At 50.3% G+C, this 20,003-nt stretch overlaps 1 protein-coding gene across 2 annotated transcripts; it reads left to right on the top strand.

Annotated features, from left to right (window-relative positions):
- The first annotated feature begins 3,366 nt into the window (after positions 1-3,366).
- NAGA (alpha-N-acetylgalactosaminidase) lies at positions 3,367-15,897 on the top strand. Of its 2 annotated transcripts, none has more exons than XM_054469967.2 (10): positions 3,367-3,460; positions 3,857-3,941; positions 5,659-5,794; positions 6,295-6,466; positions 6,941-7,118; positions 7,427-7,521; positions 8,333-8,494; positions 11,206-11,403; positions 13,171-13,314; positions 13,823-15,897. In XM_054469967.2, the coding sequence occupies exons 2-10, from the start codon at positions 3,926-3,928 to the stop codon at positions 13,955-13,957; spliced, it is 1,236 nt and encodes a 411-aa protein (XP_054325942.1). In that variant the 5' UTR covers positions 3,367-3,460; positions 3,857-3,925; the 3' UTR covers positions 13,958-15,897. The 2 variants fall into 2 exon arrangements, with proteins under 2 accessions (XP_054325942.1, XP_054325941.1); XM_054469966.2 differs by having other exon boundaries at positions 3,850-3,941.
- Positions 15,898-20,003: the final 4,106 nt, after the last annotated feature.

Genomic DNA, 20,003 nt, shown 5'->3' with positions numbered 1-20,003 from the left:
GAGGAGCCTGCTGCCACTATCCAGGCAAGATGTCACAAACGTGGCAAGAGCAGGGAGGGAGAGGCAGCCAGATTTAGAATGGCTTTTGAAGGTAGAGAACACAGGATTTGCTGAGGAGTTGGATGTGGGGAGTGAGGGAAAGAGCAGGCAGGACTGCACAGTTTTGACTTGAGCACCTAGGAGAGTTGTCATTATCTGAGATGTGGAAGGTGGCCGGTGCTTGGTCTGGGTTATGTTTGAGACACCCAGTGGCCATCTGAGTGAAGGTGCTGTTGGGGCTCAGAAAGCAATGCCTAAAAATATGGCACTTGGGCATACTGAGTACTTTGAACCAAAGGACACTGGAAGAGCCTCAGAAGCAAAGTATCTCTCTGACCTTCTCCTGCCCCCTTCTTGCTCCCGTTTTTCTCCTGCAAGGCAGGCCATAGAAACTAAAATTCCTCCTCCCTAAGGTGAGTTATAGAAACTACAAATATTGGCCGGGCACAGTGGCTCATGCCTGTAATCCCAGCACTTTGGGAGGCTGAGGTGGACAGATCACGAGGTCAAGAGATTGAGACCATCCTGGCCAACATGGTGAAACCCCACCTCTACTAAAAGTACAAAAATTAGCTGGGTGTGGTAGCGTGCGCCTGTAGTCCCAACTACTTGGGAGGCTGAGGCAGGAGAATCGCTTGAACCTGGGAGGCGGAGGTTGCAATGAGCAGAGATTGTGCCACTGCACTCCAGCCTGGCGACAGAGGGAGACTCTGTCTCAAAAGAAAAAAAAGAAACTGCAAATATTACTGGAAACATCCCCCACCTTTCTGTGTCGGGCTTGGCCATAAAGGAATTCTCTGACCTACCTTGTCTGATACTAGGTCGTAAGACTCTCATTCCAGAAGGGGTCCTGCCCTCTTCCCAGCAGGAGGGAATGCCACACAGAGAGAACAAGAAGAATCTGAATCTGAACAGACACTGCTGGGTTTCCACACTCAGCTATTAACATTAAATCATTCCCTTTTGTCTAATTGCGTTTATACACAGTTGTCCATTCCTTTTTTTTTTTTTTTTTAAGTATTTACTGATCATTCTTGGGTGTTTCTCAGAGAGGGGGATGTGGCAGGGTCATAGGATAATAGTGGAGAGAAGGTCAGCAGATTAACACGTGAACAAAGGTCTCTGGTTTTCCTAGGCAGTGTTTGTGTCCCTGGGTACTTGAGATTAGGGAGTGGTGATGACTTAACGAGCATGCTGCCTTCAAGCATCTGTTTAACGAAGCACATCTTGCACCGCCCTTAATCCATTTAACCCTGAGTTTACACAGCACATGTTTCAGAGAGCACGGGACTGGGGGCAAGGCCATAGATCAACAGCATCCCAAGGCAGAAGAATTTCTCCTAGTACAGAACAAAATGGAGTCTCCTATGCCTACTTCTTTCTACACAGACACAGTAACAATCTGATCTCTCTTTCTTTTCCCCAAGTTTCCCCCTTTTCTTTTCAACAAAACCGCTATCATCATCATGGCCCGTTCTCGATGGTCACTGTCTCTTCGGAGCTATTGGGTACACCTCCCAGACGGGGCGGCGGGGCGGAGGCGCTCCTCACTTCCTCCCAGACGGGGTGGCGGCTGGGCAGAGGCGCTCCTCACCTCCCAGACGGGGCGGCCGGGCAGAGGCGCTCCTCACATCCCAGAGGATGGGCGGCCGGGCAGACACGCTCCTCACTTCCTATACGGGATGGCGGCCGGGCAGAGGGGATGGCGGCCAGGAAGAGGGGGCGGCTGGGCAGAGGCGCTCCTCACTTCCCAGATGGGGCGGCCGGGCAGAGGGGCTCCTCACATCCCAGATGATGGGCGGCCAGGCAGAGACTCTCCTCACTTCCTAGACGGGGTGGCGGCCGGGCAGAGGCTGTAATCTTGGCACTTTGGGAGACCAAGGCAGGCTGCTGGGAGGTGGAGGTTGTAGCGAGCCGAGATCACGCCACTGCACTCCAGCCTGGGCAACATTGAGCGTTGAGTGAGCGAGACTCCGTCTGCAATCCCAGCACCTCGGGAGGCGGAGGCGGGCAGATCACTGGAGGCCAGGAGCTGGAGACCAGCCGGGTCAACACGGCGAAACCTCGTCTCCACCAAAAATACAAAAACCAGTCAGGCGTGGGTGCGCGCGCCTGCAATCCCAGGCACTCCCAGGCAGGCCGAGGCAGGAGAATCACAGGAGCCCGAGGCAGGGAGGTTGCAGCGAGCTGAGATCACGGCAGTACAGTCCAGCCTCGGCAACAGAGGGAGACGGAAGAAAGAAGTAGAGGGAAACCGAAGAAAGAATGGGGGGGAGAGGGAGAGGGAGAGGCTGTCCATTCCTTATTCCTTTTTTTTTCTGTTGCCCAGACTGGAGTACAGTGACACAATCACAGCTCACTGCAACCTCTACCTCCTGGACTAAAGCAATCCTCCCACCTCAGCCTCCCAAGTAGCTGGGACCACAGGCACCTGCCTGGCTTTTTAATTTTTTGTAGAGATGGGGTCTCACTATGTTGCCCAGACTGTCCTTGAATGTCCGGCCTCAAGCGATCCTCCTGCCTCAGCCTTCCAAAGGGCTGGGATTACAGGCATGAGCCACCAGACCCGGCCAGGGCTGTGCATTCTTCATCAAACCGAGACATAAAAATAAAGTTTTCCCTGAGTATTTGTGTCTTCATTCCTGAAGGCTCTCAAGTCACATAAAACATGGAGTAAATCAATCTATTATGCTTTTCTCTTGCTAAGCTATATTTTGTTTATAGGAGTGTCCGCTGTGACCTTTGGGATGAGTAAGGGAAAATATCACACCTTTCTGCCCCTACAATGACCAGAACAAAGCATTTGGCACTTAGCAGTTTCTCAATAAATACTTGATGAATGAATGAAGAAGGAAGTAGCCCAGTCTGTGCCAGCAGTCCCTGAGCGTCATGCGGGGAAGGGGAGCCGGCTGCCTTTGCGGGAGCTGTGACCGCCTGCTTTGCTGCCCCCCACGCACCCTCCTTGTAGAGACGATTAATCCCAGACTTCCACTTTCCTAGCAGCTCACTGGGGGGCCTTGCTTCAGAGCAGTCTCTCTTTTCCTCTGCACAAAGGCCTCAACAGATATTCACTGCACGGACGCTTACTGAGCGCCCAGGGTGAGCCTGGCACGATCCTCGCCCTCTTGGTCCCCACAGTAGGTGGAAGGACAGGCCTCGCGGGGTCCGGGCCACGAAGGACAGCCCCGAGCCCGCTCTGCCAATGTCAGCCTCGCTAGCACGCAGGGCGGGAGCCCAGCGGGGAAGGGCTTAGGGAGGCTGGGAGGCCGGGCCCATATGGGCGGGGCACAGCGTTGCTAGGGGGGATTCTGATAGGTTGCGCGAAGGATTGCCTTCGTGAGGCCCCGCCCTCACTGGAACGCTTCGGACTTATCAGGTTACCGGATTCGAGTCAGAAGCGGCAGCGGCTCTGAACGCTTCGGTAGGATAAGTGCGGCGGGAGGGGGCTCTGCGGTTTTGGGGGGCCCAGGGCGGGAACCCGGACCCGGCTGGGAGTCCGGAGCCTGGACGCAGCCTCGCCCCTCCGCTCTTTCTGGGTGATCTTAAGCCAGTCGCTGCCTTTTTCTGAGCCCGGGCCGGGCCGAAGGCGGCCCGTAGGCCCTCTGGACTCCCAGCACTGCAGAGGGTGTGAGGTCTGACATCCAAGACGCGTTGTTTAGTATTTCTGAAGGAAGAACTCAAGCTCCGGGAAGTGATGGCTGGGGATGGGGCGGGCAACTTGGGGACCGAGTGTAGGATCCACGCCCGAGGTTGAGGGCGGCCGAGCTAGCCAGGCAGCCGTGACCCCAGTGCTTTTCAGACGTTTCTTAGCTTCCAGAGCCCAACACATACAGCTGATAACCGCAGACCAGATCTGGTCAGGTCCTCGGAAGCTGAGTCCAGCGCGATGCTGCTGAAGACAGGTACCTACACCGGCTGGGGTGGCTTGGAAAGGTAGGGTTGAGTGCTACAAGGAGTGCTTTGATGCTTCTTCCCTAATGTGGGTATGTGGGGAGACAGGTTCCTCTCTCTTTTACTTAGAGCTGGGCAGGAAGGGAGGAGATGCTTCCCCATACGGGAATCATTTCTCCTTCAAAGGGGCCCTTTCTTTCTCACTTCCTCTCCCTCAAGCATAGAGGCCCTAACTGATGTGATATCAACATGTGCGGAGAACCGCCTGTACAGTCCCTACAGTAACTTCATATTACAGATAAGGAAACTGAGGCCCGAGGGGGAAAGGGCTCACTTAGGTGAGCTGATTGGGTGCCCATCCTGGCTGGCTTACTTCTTAAGCCTCTCTGAGGCCTCTTGAGGGTCTGTGGTAGAGAGCAAAGAGCTCTGGACTGGGGCTCAGGAGACCTGGAGTCTGGCCAATGGTCCAACTTACCGATTTTTCAACTTTACTGTGGTGTGAAAGCGACACACATTCAGTATAAACTACAGTACCTATACAACCACTGTGTTTCAGTATTCAGTAAATTGCATGAAATATTCAACAATTTATTATAAAATAGGCTTTGCGTTAGATGATTTTGCCCAGCTGTAGGCTAATGTGGGTTGTCGCACTTTTTTTTTTTTTTTTTTTTTTTTGAGACAGAGTCTCACTCTGTCGCCCAGGCTGGAGTGGAGTGGAGTGGAGTGGCGCGATCTTGGCTCACTGCAACCTCCACCTCCCAGATTCAAGCAAGTCTCCTGCTCAGCCTCCTGAGTAGCTGGGATTACAGGCACTCGCCACCTCACCCCGGTATTTTTTTGTAGTTTTAGTAGAGACAGGGTTTCACCATGTTGCCCAAGCTGGTCTTGAACTCCTGACTTACGGTGATCCGCCCACCTCGGCCTCCCAAAGTGCTGGAATTACAGGCGTGAGCCACCGTGCCTGGCCTGTCCGCACTTTTAAGGTAGGCTAGGCTCAGCTACTATGTTTGGCAGGTTAGGTGTGTTAAGTACATTTTTGACATAATATTTTCTTTTTTATTATTTTGAGATGGGGTCGCCGTCTGTCACAGCCCAGGCTAGAGTTCAGTGGCACGATCTCAGCTCACTGCAGCCTCCGCCTCTGGGGTTCAAGTGATCCTCTTGCCTCAGCCTCCCGAGTACAGCACATGCCACCACTCCTGGCTAAGTTTTTGAATTTTTAGTAGAGACAAGGTTTCACCATGTTGGCCTGACCTCAAGTGATCCACTCGCCTCGGACTTCCAGAGTGTTGGGATTACAGGCATGAGCCACTGCACCTGGCTGATGTGATATTTTCAACTTACAGTGGGTTTATGAGAACGTAGTTCCATGGTAGGCCTAGGAGCATCTGTACTGTTAAGTTCTATGTATGGGATGGGAGTTACTGATGGGGGTTATAGGAAGGGAAGGACATAAGGTGTTAGTTTTGCTAATTCCAGCACTGCTGTGGTGATGGCCAGACCTCAAGCCACTGCCTGGCCCAGGCACCATCCTCCCACTTACTGCTTTGCAAGAGCCAGCCTTTACAGGAAGAGCCGATTCTACCCTAAACCCAGGAGTCCAGTTTCCCTTATATATAGGCAGGCAGCCTCTGTAGGGCTGAGCAACATACAGATGGGGTGGGATGAGGGCTGGAGCTGTGGGGGCAACTGACAGTCACCATCCCCTCCTCCCTTGCCCCCTAGTGCTCTTGCTGGGACATGTGGCCCAGGTGCTGATGCTGGACAATGGGCTCCTGCAGACACCACCCATGGGCTGGCTGGCCTGGGAACGCTTCCGCTGCAACATTAACTGTGATGAGGACCCAAAGAACTGCATCAGGTGAGTAAGGTCCACACTCACCTGATGAGCCTTGCCCAGGGCCCTGCAGTCAGGGGCAGGAAGTGGAGGGTCCACTACAAAAGAGGGCAAGGTCAGAGTTCTCCATCCCAGAGACTGCAGCCAGAAGTCACTCGGACTGTCTGACGCCTAGCCCCGTGACCTGCCTGGAGCCTCTGTAGGGACTGTCAGGCCCCAACCTGGTCACGAGGCAGGGATCTTACATGGACCCAGCCCCGAAGATAACTGTTAGACGGTCAGGCCAGGCCCCCTGTACTTCCCCTGACCCAGTCCTGCCTTTTGGCCTGGGGCCAGCCACTCCTTTCAAGCCAGCTTGCTTATGGCTCATGGCACAATCCCTGGTGGTCATTTACACTTATACCTGGATTAGGGCTCAGCAAGGTCATGGTTTTTATAGCCCAGATTCAATCACAGCTGAGGCAGGGTGTGGGTGAGGGCCGGGCTGGGTCCCTGAGCTACCCCATCCCCCTGCCCCTCACTAGTGAACGGCTCTTCATGGAGATGGCTGACCGGATGGCACAGGATGGATGGCGGGACATGGGCTACACATACCTCAACATTGATGACTGCTGGATCGGTGGGCGCAATGCCAGTGGCCGCCTGATGCCAGATCCCAAGCGCTTCCCTCATGGCATTCCCTTCCTGGCTGACTACGTGAGCTGCACCCCAGCCCTGCCCTTGGCCTCAGGGCTAGACCACTCCTTTCACCCTACCTTGCTTAGGGCTCATTTACATGATTGAGATCTCACAGTCTAGTGGGGGAAACAGACAAATGAACACTGACTTTTGGCCCACTCTGTTGAGTGAGAGCCAGAAAGGGCATCTCACGCAGCCTGGTATTCCAGGAAGGTTCCCTGGAGGAGGCAGTTCTTGAGCTGAGCCCAGAGAGATGGCATTGGAGGCAGAGAGGATGGCAGGAGCAAAGGCCTAGGGGCAAGAAACAGCTGCTGGGAGGTGTGTGTTGGGGGAGAGGTGGCCCATCGTGGGCAGAGGCCGGGCCAGCATGCTGGGACCATCTCCTTTGGTCCGTGGGAGCCACTGGAGGTTTAATGGGACCGGGTCAGATATGCCTTGAGGAGGCTCCCTGAGGGTCCTGCTTGAGCCCACTGTGTCCTCAAACCCCCACAGGTTCACTCCCTGGGCCTGAAGTTGGGTATCTACGCAGACATGGGCAACTTCACCTGCATGGGTTACCCAGGCACCACACTGGACAAGGTGGTCCAGGATGCTCAGACCTTCGCCGAGTGGAAGGTAGACATGCTCAAGCTGGATGGCTGCTTCTCCACCACCGAGGAGCGGGCCCAGGGTGAGTTACGCAGCTGGCTGGGGCACACAGGCAGATGGGGAGGGTGTCCATGGAGATCTACCCAGCGCCCACCTGGCTAAGCTTCCCAATTCCCCCCACCCAGAGGTTAGGGGGACTGTGGCTCCCAGGCTCCCTAAATATCAGTGGCAGCATAGCCCACCCTGGAAGCATTTGAGGCTCTGGGTATGTGGGGAGGCACCTACTCTTTGGAGCTTGTTTCTTCACATCTGTTGGGAAAAGGTCTAGGCTAAGGCCCCAGACTGCCTCCTGCACTTCCTCAGGACTGAAACGGGTTGGGCTTTCTCTAGGGTACCCCAAGATGGCTGCTGCCCTGAATGCCACAGGCCGCCCCATCGCCTTCTCCTGCAGCTGGCCAGCCTATGAAGGCGGCCTCCCGCCAAAGGTAAACCATTCTGCCCCCTGCCGGATGGCGCTTCCCACACCCAGGCCTCCTTACCTCCCTGAGTGCCAGGCTTCAGGGACGGGGCCTTCCAGAGCCAGGGCTGCTCTCACCACAGGTGCCCATATGGTGGTTTGTAGGTTTCTAGAGACCTACGTTAAGTAGCTGCAAAGAGCGGGTGGGCTCAGCCAGCCCAGAGAGGTGTGTGTGTTGGAGGGAGGGGTGGGCCTTAGAGAAGAGGCCCTTGTGAAGTGGGCTGAAGGAGTTGGCATCAGAGGCAGGAGAGCCATCTGTGCTGGCACACAGTGCCCAGGATTCCAGGAGGTGCCCACTGGGCAAGGAGACCCAGAAGGCTGGGGAGGCCAGGCAGGTGGGGCCAAGCCTTGGAGGAGCCTGTGGGCTCATGAGGGGTCCCTCAGCATGTTTGACACCAAAAAGGGTGGGCTCAGGCCTGTGGAGCTGAGAAGACAGCAGACAGCAGTTTCTCACTGAGAGAACATGGGGGTGGGTGGGTGTCAGGGAGGGTTGTTTGTGGGTGCACCAGCCTGGGCCCACACCCTGGGCTTGACCCAAGCTGGCATGAGACGGCAGGGTAGGCTCCTGGCACCAGCATGCACAGAAGGGAGACCCCGGTAGCCCCAGAGCAGGGCCACCCTCTGAGGCCCTCCTCATCCTGAGCAAGCCGGTGGGGCCTGTTCTCTTCCCTCTTCCCCACTCTCTGTGTCTCCTGCTGAGCCTCCTCAACTCCTGTATGGGTCTCTGGGCTGCAGTGTGTGATTCTGGTGCTGGACTCTGCCTTCCCCTCGACATCCAGGTGAACTACAGTCTGCTGGCGGACATCTGCAACCTCTGGCGTAACTATGATGACATCCAGGACTCCTGGTGGAGCGTGCTCTCCATCCTGAATTGGTTCGTGGAGCACCAGGACATACTGCAGCCAGTGGCCGGCCCTGGGCACTGGAATGACCCTGACATGGTACCAGGATGGAGGGGGATGTCCCCAGGCCCACCATCTGTGACGACCCTGCTCCCCACTGCCCTGTGCTTTCTTCCTTCTTGGAGGCTCACTGCCGGGTTCTAGGTCAGCGCTTCTGAAATGTGTCCCTGAACTGGTTGCTTTAGACTTGACTTAGAAGCTGGTTTCCAGGGCCCCATCCCCCATGTTTTGCATCAGAATGTTCAGGGGAAGAACCTGGGAATGCCCACTGTTAACCATCTCCCCAGGCAATTCTGTCGAAAGCTCAAGAACTTGGGTCTGTGGTGATCCTGGAATAAGATGTTATTGCTGTGCAGGTTGAAGATCATGACCTTGCTATTCCTAGTGCCTGGACTGCTCTCCCCCGTCTGCCTCTGATCCTTTTGACAATTCCCTGCCTCATCCTCCACAGGGACGACTGGCCCTCACAGTCCTGCTTCTAGCCCTTCCATTCTATCTCGGTCATTGCCCTGTGACATTTTGTTGTTGTTGCAATTTATAGCTTTATAGTTATCTGTTAGTCAACAAGCATTTACTACCTGATTGATCCTATGATGATTATAAGAATTACAAGTGCTAAGCCAGGTGGAGGGAGCAACCTGGAGGAGCAGGAACTGGCCTGCTGTGGAGTCCCAGCTCTAGCTCTGCCACTTTACCTTGGGCAAGTAACTTAATTTGTTCTGTGCCTCAGTTTTGTCAATTGGAAAATAAGAATAGTAGCTACCTTATAGAGTTGAGGGTTAAAATAACTCTGAAATGCTTGGCACAGTGATGGGCACACAGTGCTTAAATTGTTGTCACTAAGCCTGTAACTTGTGTGCTGACTATGGATTGCTTGCCCTGGGGTCAGGAGTCCCCCTTGGTCCATTCAGCTGTGGCTAGGGCAGGTGGGTGTGGCCAGTGGTAGGTACAGGAACTTTGTCCAGTTCTGTTTCTTACCAGTCTCACCTTGGAACCCTTATTGACTTGACCTAGTTTATAAGCTTCTTGACAACAGGAGCCCATTTGATCATCTGAACAACCTGTGATGTAGCCAGGGCATATTACCACCCCCATCAGCCCCGTGGGGTTTTTGTTTTTTATTTTTATTTTTTTTGAGACGGAGTCTTGCTCTGTCGCCCAGGCTGGAGTGCAATGGCGCAATCTTGGCTTACTGCAACCTCCACCTCCCAGGTTCAAGTGATTCTCCTGCCTCAGCTGCCCGAGTAGCTGGGATTACAGGCGCCTGCTACCACACCCAGCTAATTTTTTTTTTTTGTATTTTTTTTAGTAGAGATGGGGTTTCACCGTGTTGGCCAGACTGGTCTCAAACTCCTGACCTCATGATCTGTCCGCCTCAGCCTCCCAAAGTGCTGGGATTACAGGTGTGAGCCACCACGCCCGGCCTATTTATTTATTTATTTAGAGACAGAGTTTTGCTCTTGTTGCCCAGGCTGGAGTGCAATGGCATGATCTTGGCTCACCGCAACCTCCGCCTCCCAGGTTCAAGCGATTCTCCTGCCTCAGCCTCCCAAGTAGCTGGGATTACAGGCATGCGCCACCACGCCTGGCTAATTTTGTATTTTTGGTAGAGATGGGGTTTCTCCATGTTGGTCAGGCTGGCCCGAACTCCTGACCTCAGGTGATCTGCCCTCCTCAGCCCCCCAAAGTGCTGGGATTACAGGCGTGAGCCACCGTGCCTGGCCTTTTGTTTTCTGACTCAGAGTCTCGCTCTGTGCCCAGGCTGGAGTGCAGTGGTGCAACCTCAGCTCACTGCAACCTCCACCTTCTGGTTCAAGTGATTCTTGTGCTTGAACAAGTAGCTGAAATTACAGGTGTTCACCACCACGCCTGGGTAATTTTTATATTTTCAGTAGAGACGAGGTTTTGCTATGTTGGCCAGGATGGTCTCTAACTCCTGGGCTCAAGTGATTCACCTGCGTCTGTAGCAGGACCAGCCACAGACAAAACTCCTCAGACACCAGATTAAAGAAGGAAGAGGTTTTTATTCGGCCGGGAGCGTCAGCAGACTCATGTCTTAAGAGCCGAGCTCCCCGAAGAAGAAATTCTTGGCCTTTTTAAAGGCTTACAACTTTAAGGGGTCCATGTGAAAGGGTCGTGATACATCAAGCAAGCGTGGGAAACATGACTGGAGGCTACATGCATCAGCTAACAGAACAAAAAGTTTTACAATGCTTTTTTCATACAATGTCTGGAATTTACAGATAACACAAGTAGTTTAGGTCAGGGGTTGATGTTATTATTACTTTTTTTAAGTCCTAGGGCGGGGTGGTGGTGCCAAGGTTGTCTGGCTATTTATCTTACTTTTGTTTATTTCAACTTTTTGCTTTTTCTCTCCTCCTGTCTTGTGAACTAGGCAAGGTTGGGGGAGGAGGGCAACAGGAGTAGTAGTGGTCTCCTTCCTTACCTCAGCCTCCCAAAGTGCTGGGATTTACAAGCGTGAGCCGCCGCACCTGGCCACCTACCCACCCCCTACCGCCAACTCTGTGTTCTTGATGGAAAATAAAAAGCTGATGCTCAGATGGAAGGTGACTTAACTCCCCCAAGGCCACAGGGCTGGGGAATGGTGTTTGCTGAACCAGGCCTCCTCCACATACAGCCATCTTTCCCTAATCCCTAATTGCTCTTCCTCAGCTACAAGTTTGGGGATGGTCCCTGTGTCTACCTCCTTGAGGAGATGAGAGCTGACTACTCCTCTTCTCTGCCCCCAGCTGCTCATTGGGAACTTCGGTCTCAGCTTAGAGCAATCCCGGGCCCAGATGGCCCTGTGGACGGTGCTGGCAGCCCCCCTCTTGATGTCCACAGACCTGCGTACCATCTCCCCCCAGAACATGGACATTCTGCAGAATCCACTCATGATCAAAATCAACCAGGATCCTTTAGGCATCCAGGGACGCAGGATTCACAAGGTACTAGGGTGTGGAGGGAAGGAAGGGGAGGGCTGAGGAACTGGGCTCTCCTGAGAGAAAGGCTGCCAGCCTCCCTGGGGGCAACACCTGGGGAGGTACAGGAGTCGCCCAGTCCCCAACCAGGGCTACCCCTTCTGGTTGCTTATGGTTGAGGACTCCTATGGGAGCTGCTCCAACTGTCCTCCTCTTGCTGGGTGAGAGCAGGGCTGAGCAGGACAGCTCAAGGTAGTCGGGGATGAGAGGTGTCAGCCACATAAGTGCACACAGGAAGGGTGAGGCACAGAGCTTCTATACACCCGTGATGGCCTGCAGAGAGCTTGGGCTTCCCTCCAGAGCAGGAGGAGCTGGTTTGTTTGTTTTTGAGACAGGGTCTCACTCTGTCACCCAGGCTGGAGTGCAGTGGCACAATTTCGACTCACTGCAATCTCCACCTCCCGGGTTCAAGCAATTCTCGTGCCTCAGCCTCCTGAGTAGCTGGCACTACAGGCGCCTGCCACCACGCCCAGCTAATTTTGGTATTTTTAGTAGAGACACCATGTTGGCCAGGCTGGTCTCGAACTCCTGGCCTCAGGTGATCCACCCGCGTCAGCCTCCCAAAGTGCTGGGATTACAGGCATGAGCCACCGCACTCGGCCAGGAGAAGCTGTTATAGTCAAGGAATACTACGACTACTAGTGGCTGCTATTTATTGAGTACCTACCATGTGCCGGGAGTTTTAGATACTTTTTCTCAGCAAGGTAGGTATCTTGCCGTTTTACAAATGAGAAAAATGAAACTTCGAGAGTCTAAGTAACTTTATCCCAAGGCTACACAATTGGTACAAACAAGACTGGACTTCACTGTCACCTCAAAGCCTTTTTTTCTTTTTTTTTTTTTTTTTTTTTGAGATGGACTCTCACTCTGTAGCCCAGGCTGGAATGCAGTGGCACCATCTCAGCTCAGTGCAACCTCTGGCTCCCAGGTTCAAGCGATTTTCCTGCCTCAGCCTCCCAGGTAGCTGGGATTACAGGTGTGTGCCACCACACCCAGCTAATTTTTTTTGTATTTTTTTTCAATAGAGACAGGGTTTCACCATGTTGGCCAGGCTACTCTCAAAACTCCTGACGTCAGGTGATCCACTGGCCTCGGCCTCACAAAGTAATGGGATTACAGGCGTGAGCCACTGTGCCCGGCTGCCTTTACTCTTTACCAAATCCTGGACTCTGGTAAAAAGAAACCTACAGAACTACAGAAGGCACCTATAGAACTGGTGATGCCCAGAGGAAGTAACAATTCCCTGCCAGAGGGGCTGATGGTGGGGCTGGGCCTGGAGAATCTTCTGGACGATGGGAGTTCACATCCAGCTCCACTCTCCACCCTCCTGGAACAGAGTTCACTGTTCCCAGTGGACAGCACCCTCCAGGCCAGCACTGGCAGCTGTTTGGGGCCGGCACTCATACGCTGTACTGTTGTTGTTTCCCTGTTTCTGCGTTTATCCCTCCCGTTGTCCTATGAGTTTCTGGGGCAGGGCCTCATGCAGCACTTATCTCAGTGTGCTAGCATAGGGGCCGGGCTCAGAGTAGGTGTTGATGAGTATCTGCTGAGTCAGGGAAGGTGGGCAGATAGGGTTAGATAAGCTGGGGTGCTGGAGGCCCGTGGCATCCTCCCTAAACCTGTGTGACATGGAGCTGTGAACTGGGGGACCCAGAACTCAGGGAGGGCCAGCGAGGCAACGGTAGGTCCTGTCTGAGCAAGGGACCCCAGCCAGTAGCCACCTTCTGTGCCCAGGAAAAATCTCTCATCGAAGTGTACATGCGGCCTCTGTCCAACAAGGCCAGCGCCTTAGTCTTCTTCAGCCGCAGGACCGATATGCCTTATCGCTACCAGTCCTCCCTTGGCCAGCTGAACTTCACCGGGTCTGTGACATATGAGGTGAGCACCTGGCTGCCTGCAGCCACCTGCCTGGGCTTCAGATTTCTGTGGGAGGGTATTATGGGGGGTGGTTGTTCACACGTGGCCTCCCCTGAGCCATGGGCTTAGGGCCTTTGGCAGGTGCCCATGGGGAGCTGCAGGCACTGAGAGCTGCAGCCAGGGCCGTGCTCTGCACCAGTATTTTCAACCCATGCAAACAGAGCTACTGCATATAAATATGAATCCCATTAGCCTCTAGGGCTGTACTCCTCCTCCCAAGGGTCAGCCCTTGCTGGCACGTTCCTCACAGTTTTCCATGGGCTGGGGCTTTCTCCACTGCCTGTGCTTGGGCACCTGTTGGATTTGCTGGTGAAGTGATGGGGATTCAGGGCTCCCACTTCTGTAGGGCATACTGGAAGCCCAGCACAGACAGGCCAAAGTCCAGGCAGAAGGCTTCTACATCCTCTAGGGAGGGGTCTCTGTGCAGCCACTCTCATGGTGGCATTGGTGATGTCCCTCCCCACTGCAGGCCCAGGACGTCTACTCAGGTGACATCATCAGTGGCCTCCGAGATGAAACCAACTTCACAGTGATCATCAACCCTTCAGGGGTAGTGATGTGGTACCTGTATCCCATCAAGAACCTGGAGATGTCCCAGCAGTGAGGAGCTGGGACATGTGACAGGCTGTGGTGGCACCAGTGAGCCTGGAACATGGAGCCTTGGCATGCCCAGGGCAAGTGAGCAGGTTCTCTGCTCCCCAGGCCTGCTCGGTGACCGACCCCATCATACCCAAAGTGCAATCTCAGGGCCAGCTTCTATGCCCTGTCCAAGCGTAAACCCTCTCGGCAACTTCTTTTGGGGCAATTTTCCTGTGGCCTCCCTGGCAGCCCCCACAGACGTTGCCCAGCAACTCGCCAGCCTCCCGAGCCCCATGCCCATCAAGACTCCAGCCTCTGACCTTGCTGTTGACTCTGAAATCAGGATTTGGAATTTTCCGAATTAGGAGTAGAGAGATCTGACCTCTTGCCAGGAATGCCCCTGAATCATGTGATTGGCTTTTCTACCATAGAGGGCCTTGCAGGCTGCTACCACCTGGGAGTGAGGGTCACAAAGGAGACCTTGGCTCCTTCAGGTCACCAATAAACCTGTTCTTTAATCAAGTAGTTGTAATATGGACCTGGGGTACCTTTAGTGAGGGACTCTGGTGGCACTACACAGGGTGCTGGATTCAAATCTCACCACTATGGATGATGTCTGGCATCGTCTGGCCCCTCCTTTTCCAAAGTGACCGGAAGATTGTACTTCCTAGAGATGCCAGACTGGCCTCACACCCAGGAGCTGCCCCTGCTGTGCCTGGTATGCTGGCAGTGGTGATGGTGACAACACAATGAGGCCAAGTAGCAATGCTCCCAGGTCCTGCAGCTTGTGCTCTGCCCAGCAGTGCCCCTGGCCCAGCACCTCGGCCTGCTCTTCTCTCTGGTGGCTCCACCCCCACCCCTACTTCTTTTCCTTTATTATTTCTCTCCCAACCTGGCTGCAAAGGAGGTTCATATTCCCCAGATGTGTCCACAAACCTGTCCAGGAGTTGGGTCTTAAAACTGATTTCCTGTCCCTCTTCCTAAGGACAGGGGTAACAGTCAAAGTGAAGGAATGATGGGTTCTTGCCTATCTTGCTTTGGTCCTTACTTCCCAAGCCTTCCTCTTTTAGCCAAGGCTACAGGGCACTTGTCTTCCCTGGTGGCTCTCTCCCCTTTGGAGAGAGCTAGTGGCAGAGCAACCTAGCTAGGTCCTCCCTGGGCTTTGAATGTAGGAGCACCCAGTGCCCCAGGCCTTGCACTGTGCTGCCCAAGGAGTATTTTCTGGGTAGATCTCCCACACTCCTCAGGATTCTGAGGTCCTTGTATTTAGAGTATGGTGTAAAAACTTACATATGCACATTTTGTTACATCATTTAAGATTACTGGAGCTTTACTGGTTAAGTATAGGGTCACCAGAGAAAGTTCCTTTCCCCAGTTGATGTCTTGAGGCTGTTGAGAAACTTAGGACAGAAGCCTACCTCATCCCAGGCCTCTGTCCTTGAAGGCCTGCCCCTCTGTGCATAGCTCTGCCTTTGGGTCTTGTTCAAAGTGCTGCTCAGGCAAAATGGAACAGTCTCAGTTGGGAACACCTTCTCTTGCCAGCTCCGGGAAGGCTTTCCCACCACTCTGGGATGTGGTGGGAAATGAGTTGAGACCATGGACTTGGGAGTTGGGGGCCAGAGTTGAGCCTGGACTTGACCAATTAATTCCCTTACCTTTCAGCCCAAGATAGCTACATGTCTTTACTTGCTGTATAAGTTATCCTTTTGTCCTGGGGGTGCCTGATTGATCCTATCTCTTCACCCTTCATTCTTTCAACAAACATGCCATCTATCTCCCAGGACATTTATTCCCTTCTATTCAAGGCCAGTTAGGAATGCAATTTTTTTTTTTTTTCAGTTCAATACAGACTTGTTTGGACCCAAGGTACCCTTTCTCTTTTTAAAAACTTTTTATCATGAAAACTTTCAAATACAAAAATAAAATGGTAGAGTGAACCTCCATGTACCCAGCATCCAGCTCCAATAACCATCAACGTGTACCATTATTTCATCTCTCTTCCTGCACATGCTCTTCTGATGTGTGAGCTAGAGTATCTGAAAGGAAATTTCAGAAAACCCTAAAAATCACCATGTCTCTAACAGATAAGGGCTTTAAAAATACATATATGAGCCGGGCGCAGTGGCTCATGCCTGTAATCCCAGCACTTTGGGAGGCCGAGGCAGGCGGATCACAAGGTCAGGAGATTGAGACCATCCTGGCAAACACGGTGAAACCCCAACTCTATTAAAAATACAAAAAATTAGCCAGGCATGGTGGTGGGCACCTGTAGTCCCAGCTACTCGGGAGGCTGAGGCAGGAGAATGGCGTGATCCTGGGAGGTGGAGGTTGCAGTGAGCCGAGATGGCATCACTGCACTCCAGCCTGGGCGACAGAACCAGACTCCATCTCAAAAAAAAAAAAAATATATATATATATATATATACACACACACACATATATATGTATTTGTCTAAATCAAGATCCAGTAAAATAGTCCAGTATGAACTACTGAAAGTTTGCTCCCTTCATAAAAGCATTGAAAAACCTGCCACATACTATCAAAATCAACTTTCACAGAACTCTGGAAATTAGCCAAAAGCTTGCAGCAACCCAGAAAACTTCAACTGGGGGAAAAAAAAAAAAAAAAAAGTTGAATTCTAGTAGGAACAGCAAGCTATGTGGTATTTTACCTTATTACCAGATTTTAAATCAGCTATTTTAAACATGTTCAAAGAGCCAAAGGAAGCCAGGTCTAAAGAAATAAAGGAAAGAATAAGAATGATGCCCAAACAGAATAACAAAGAAGAGATAAAACTGTAGTGGGGAAGAAAGCACAAATTCTGAAGTTGGAAAGTACAATAGTTGAAATGAGGAATTCACTGAAGAGGTTTAATAGTAGATTTGACAGAAAAAGAATCAGCAAACTTGAAGACAGATCTGTTGAAATTAACCTCTCTGAGAAAAAGAAAGAAACAAGAATGAAGAACAATGAGCAAAACTTCTAAAACCTTTGGGATACCACCAAATGTACCAATACACATAAAAAAAGAGAAAGGGGCAGAATATTGGAAGGAAGAATGGTTGAAAATGTCTCACATTTGATGGAAAATATTAATCTACCTATCCAAGAAGCTCAATGAACTCCAAGTAGGTTGAACTCAAAGAGCTCCATACCTAGACATATCATAATCAAACCCTCAAAAGACAGTTCTGAAAGAGGCAAGACAAAAGCAACTCATCACACAAGGGAGTCTCAATAAGATTTATAACTGACTTCTCATCAGAAACCATGGAAACAAGAAGGCAATGGGTACATTTAAAAATAACTAAGTATAATTAGATTGTTTGTCACAAAGGATAAATGCTTGAGGCACTAGATACCCCATTTTCCATGATGTGATTATTACAGGAATGCAATGCCTGTATCAAAACATCTCATGTACTCCATAAATATATACACCTACTATGCATCCACAAAAATTAAAAATGAAAAAAAGGCAGTGGGTTGACATATTCAAAGTGTTGAAAGAAAAAGACTATGAAAAAATCTGTATTTGGCCAGACTATCTTTCAAAAATGAAGGCAACATGAAAACATTCCCAGATAAACAAAAACAGAGTTCATCTCTAGCCAACCTGCCCTACATAAAATACTATAGGATGTCCTTCAGGCCAAAATGGAAGGAAACTAGTAACTTGAATCCACATGGAGAAATAAAGAGCACCAGTAAATAGAACCACATAAGTAAATATAAATGATTTTGGTTTGTAACTCATTTTTTGTCCCCATCTGATTTAAAAGGTAACTTAAATGCAGTAATTATAAACTAAGATGGGTAGACCACGTGTAAAGATGTAATTTGTAACAATAACAGCATAAAGGAGGAGGGGAACAGCTATATAAGAAGCAAAATTTTGTATACAAGTGGCATGAATTAGTATTAATCAGAATCAGATAGTTCAGAATAAGATGTTAATGGTAATCCCTATGGCAGCCACAAAAAAACTTTAAAAATCTAGTAAATATATGACAGAGATAAAATGGTACAAAATAAAATGTCAAACACACAAAAAAAGGCAGTAATGGAAGAAATGTGGAATAAAAGAGACTTAAGACATAACACACAAATAGTAAAATGGCAAATGTAAACCTTATCAATAATTACATATAAATGGATTAAACATAGATCAACAGAATGCATTTAAAACATACACACAGAAGTGCACACACAATCCAAAAATGTGCTTTGTTTAAGAGACACTTTAGACTCAAAGACATAATAAGTTGGAAGTAAAAGGACAGAAAAAGATACACCATGCAAATGGTAGCAAAAGTACTAGGGTTGGGGGGGGGGTCTATGTTAATATCAGAAAAAGACTTTAAGACAAAAATTGTTAATAGATCCAAAAGATTTTATAACATTGAAAGGATCAATCCACCAAAAAAGATATAATTATACACATTAGTATACCTAACAAGAGTCCAAATATATAAAGCAAAACCAGACACAATTGAATAGAGAAATAGATAATTCAACAATAAGTGTTACCAATTATATTACCAATACTAATTATAAACCAATTAGACCTAACAGACATCTACAGAACATTCCACCCAATAGCAGCAGAATATACATTCTTCTCAGTACAAATGGAATATTCTCTAGGACAGACCATATGTTAGGCCATAAAATAAGTATCATTAAATTGTAAAAGACTGAAATTGCCAGGCACGGTGGCTCACACCTGTAATCCCAGCACTTTTGGAGGCCAAGTCGGGCAGATCACCTGAGGTTGGGAGTTCCAGATCAGCCTGACCAACATGGTGAAACCCCGGCTCTACTAAAAATACAAAAATTAGCCGGGCTTGGTGGTGGGTGCCTGTAATCCCAGCTACTCTGGAGGATGAGGCAGGAAAATCACTTGAACCCTGAGGCGAAGGTTGCAGTGAGCCAAGATTGCGCCAGTGCACTCCAGCCTGGGCGACAGAGCGAGACTCAGTCTCAAAAAAAAAATTAGCTGGGTGTGGTGGTGGGTGCCTGTTGATGCAGGAGAATCATTTGAACTCAGGAAGCAGAGGTTGCAGTGAGCTGAGATCACACCATTGCACTCCAGCCTGGGTGACAGAGCGAAACTCCGTCTCAGGAAAAAAAAAAAAAAGAAAGAAAAAGAGGACACACACTTTCAATTTCAGTATCTACCAAAAAGCTACAGTAATAAAAACAGTGTGGTACTGGTATAACAACAGACGTACAGTTGAGAGTCCAGAAATAAACCCATACATCTATAGTTAATTGATTTTTTTTTTTTTTTAGACACCAGGTTTCACTCTGTTGCCCAGGCTGGCGTGTACTAGTGTGACATAGCTCAGTGCAGGCTTAAACCCCTGGGTTCAGGCGAACCTCCCACGTTGGCCTCCCAAAGCACTGGGATCACAGGCATGAACCACTGCAACCAGCCAGTTAACTGACTTTTTTTTTTTTTACAAAGGTACTACGACCCTTCAATTAGAAAATAGTCTTTTAAATAAATGGTGCTGGGACAACTAGATATCCACATGTAAAAAAAATGAATGTAACTCAAAAAGGTTAAAAGACCTAAATGTAAGACTGAAAACTATAAAACTCTTAGAATAAAACATAAGTGTAAATCTTAGTGACTTTACATTATGCCACAGTTTCTTAGATAGGACACTAAAATCAGAAACAGGCTGGGTATGGTGGGTCATGCTTATAATCCCAGCACTTTGGGAGGCCAAGGCAGGTGGATCACCTGAGGTCAGGAGTTTGAGACCAGCCTGGCCAACAAGGTGAAACCCTATCTCTACTAAAAAATAAAAAAATAAAAAAAAAAATTACCTAGGCATGGTGCCATGTGCCTGTAATCCCAGCTGCTCAGGAGGCTGAAGCAGGAGAATTGCTTGAACCTGAGAGGTGGAGGTTTCAGTGATCGTGCCACTGCACTCTAGCCTGGGTGACAGTGTGAGACTCTGTCTCAAAAAAAAAATTTTTTTTAATCAGAAGCAATCAAAAAAATAGGTAAGTTGGACTTGATCAAAATTCAAAACTTTTCTGTGTCAAAGTATACTAT

Source organism: Pongo pygmaeus, chromosome 23 (assembly GCF_028885625.2).
Source record: "Pongo pygmaeus isolate AG05252 chromosome 23, NHGRI_mPonPyg2-v2.0_pri, whole genome shotgun sequence".
NCBI lineage: Eukaryota > Metazoa > Chordata > Mammalia > Primates > Hominidae > Pongo > Pongo pygmaeus.
This window is presented reverse-complemented; position numbering and strand designations above follow the sequence as displayed.

Excerpts from the sequence above, each read along its gene's own strand:
- NAGA (XM_054469967.2), top strand. Across the intron at positions 7,119-7,426 it reads CACCGAGGAGCGGGCCCAGG|GGTACCCCAAGATGGCTGCT; the intron begins GTGAGTTACGCA and ends GGCTTTCTCTAG. Across the intron at positions 8,495-11,205 it reads ACTGGAATGACCCTGACATG|CTGCTCATTGGGAACTTCGG; the intron begins GTACCAGGATGG and ends CTCTGCCCCCAG.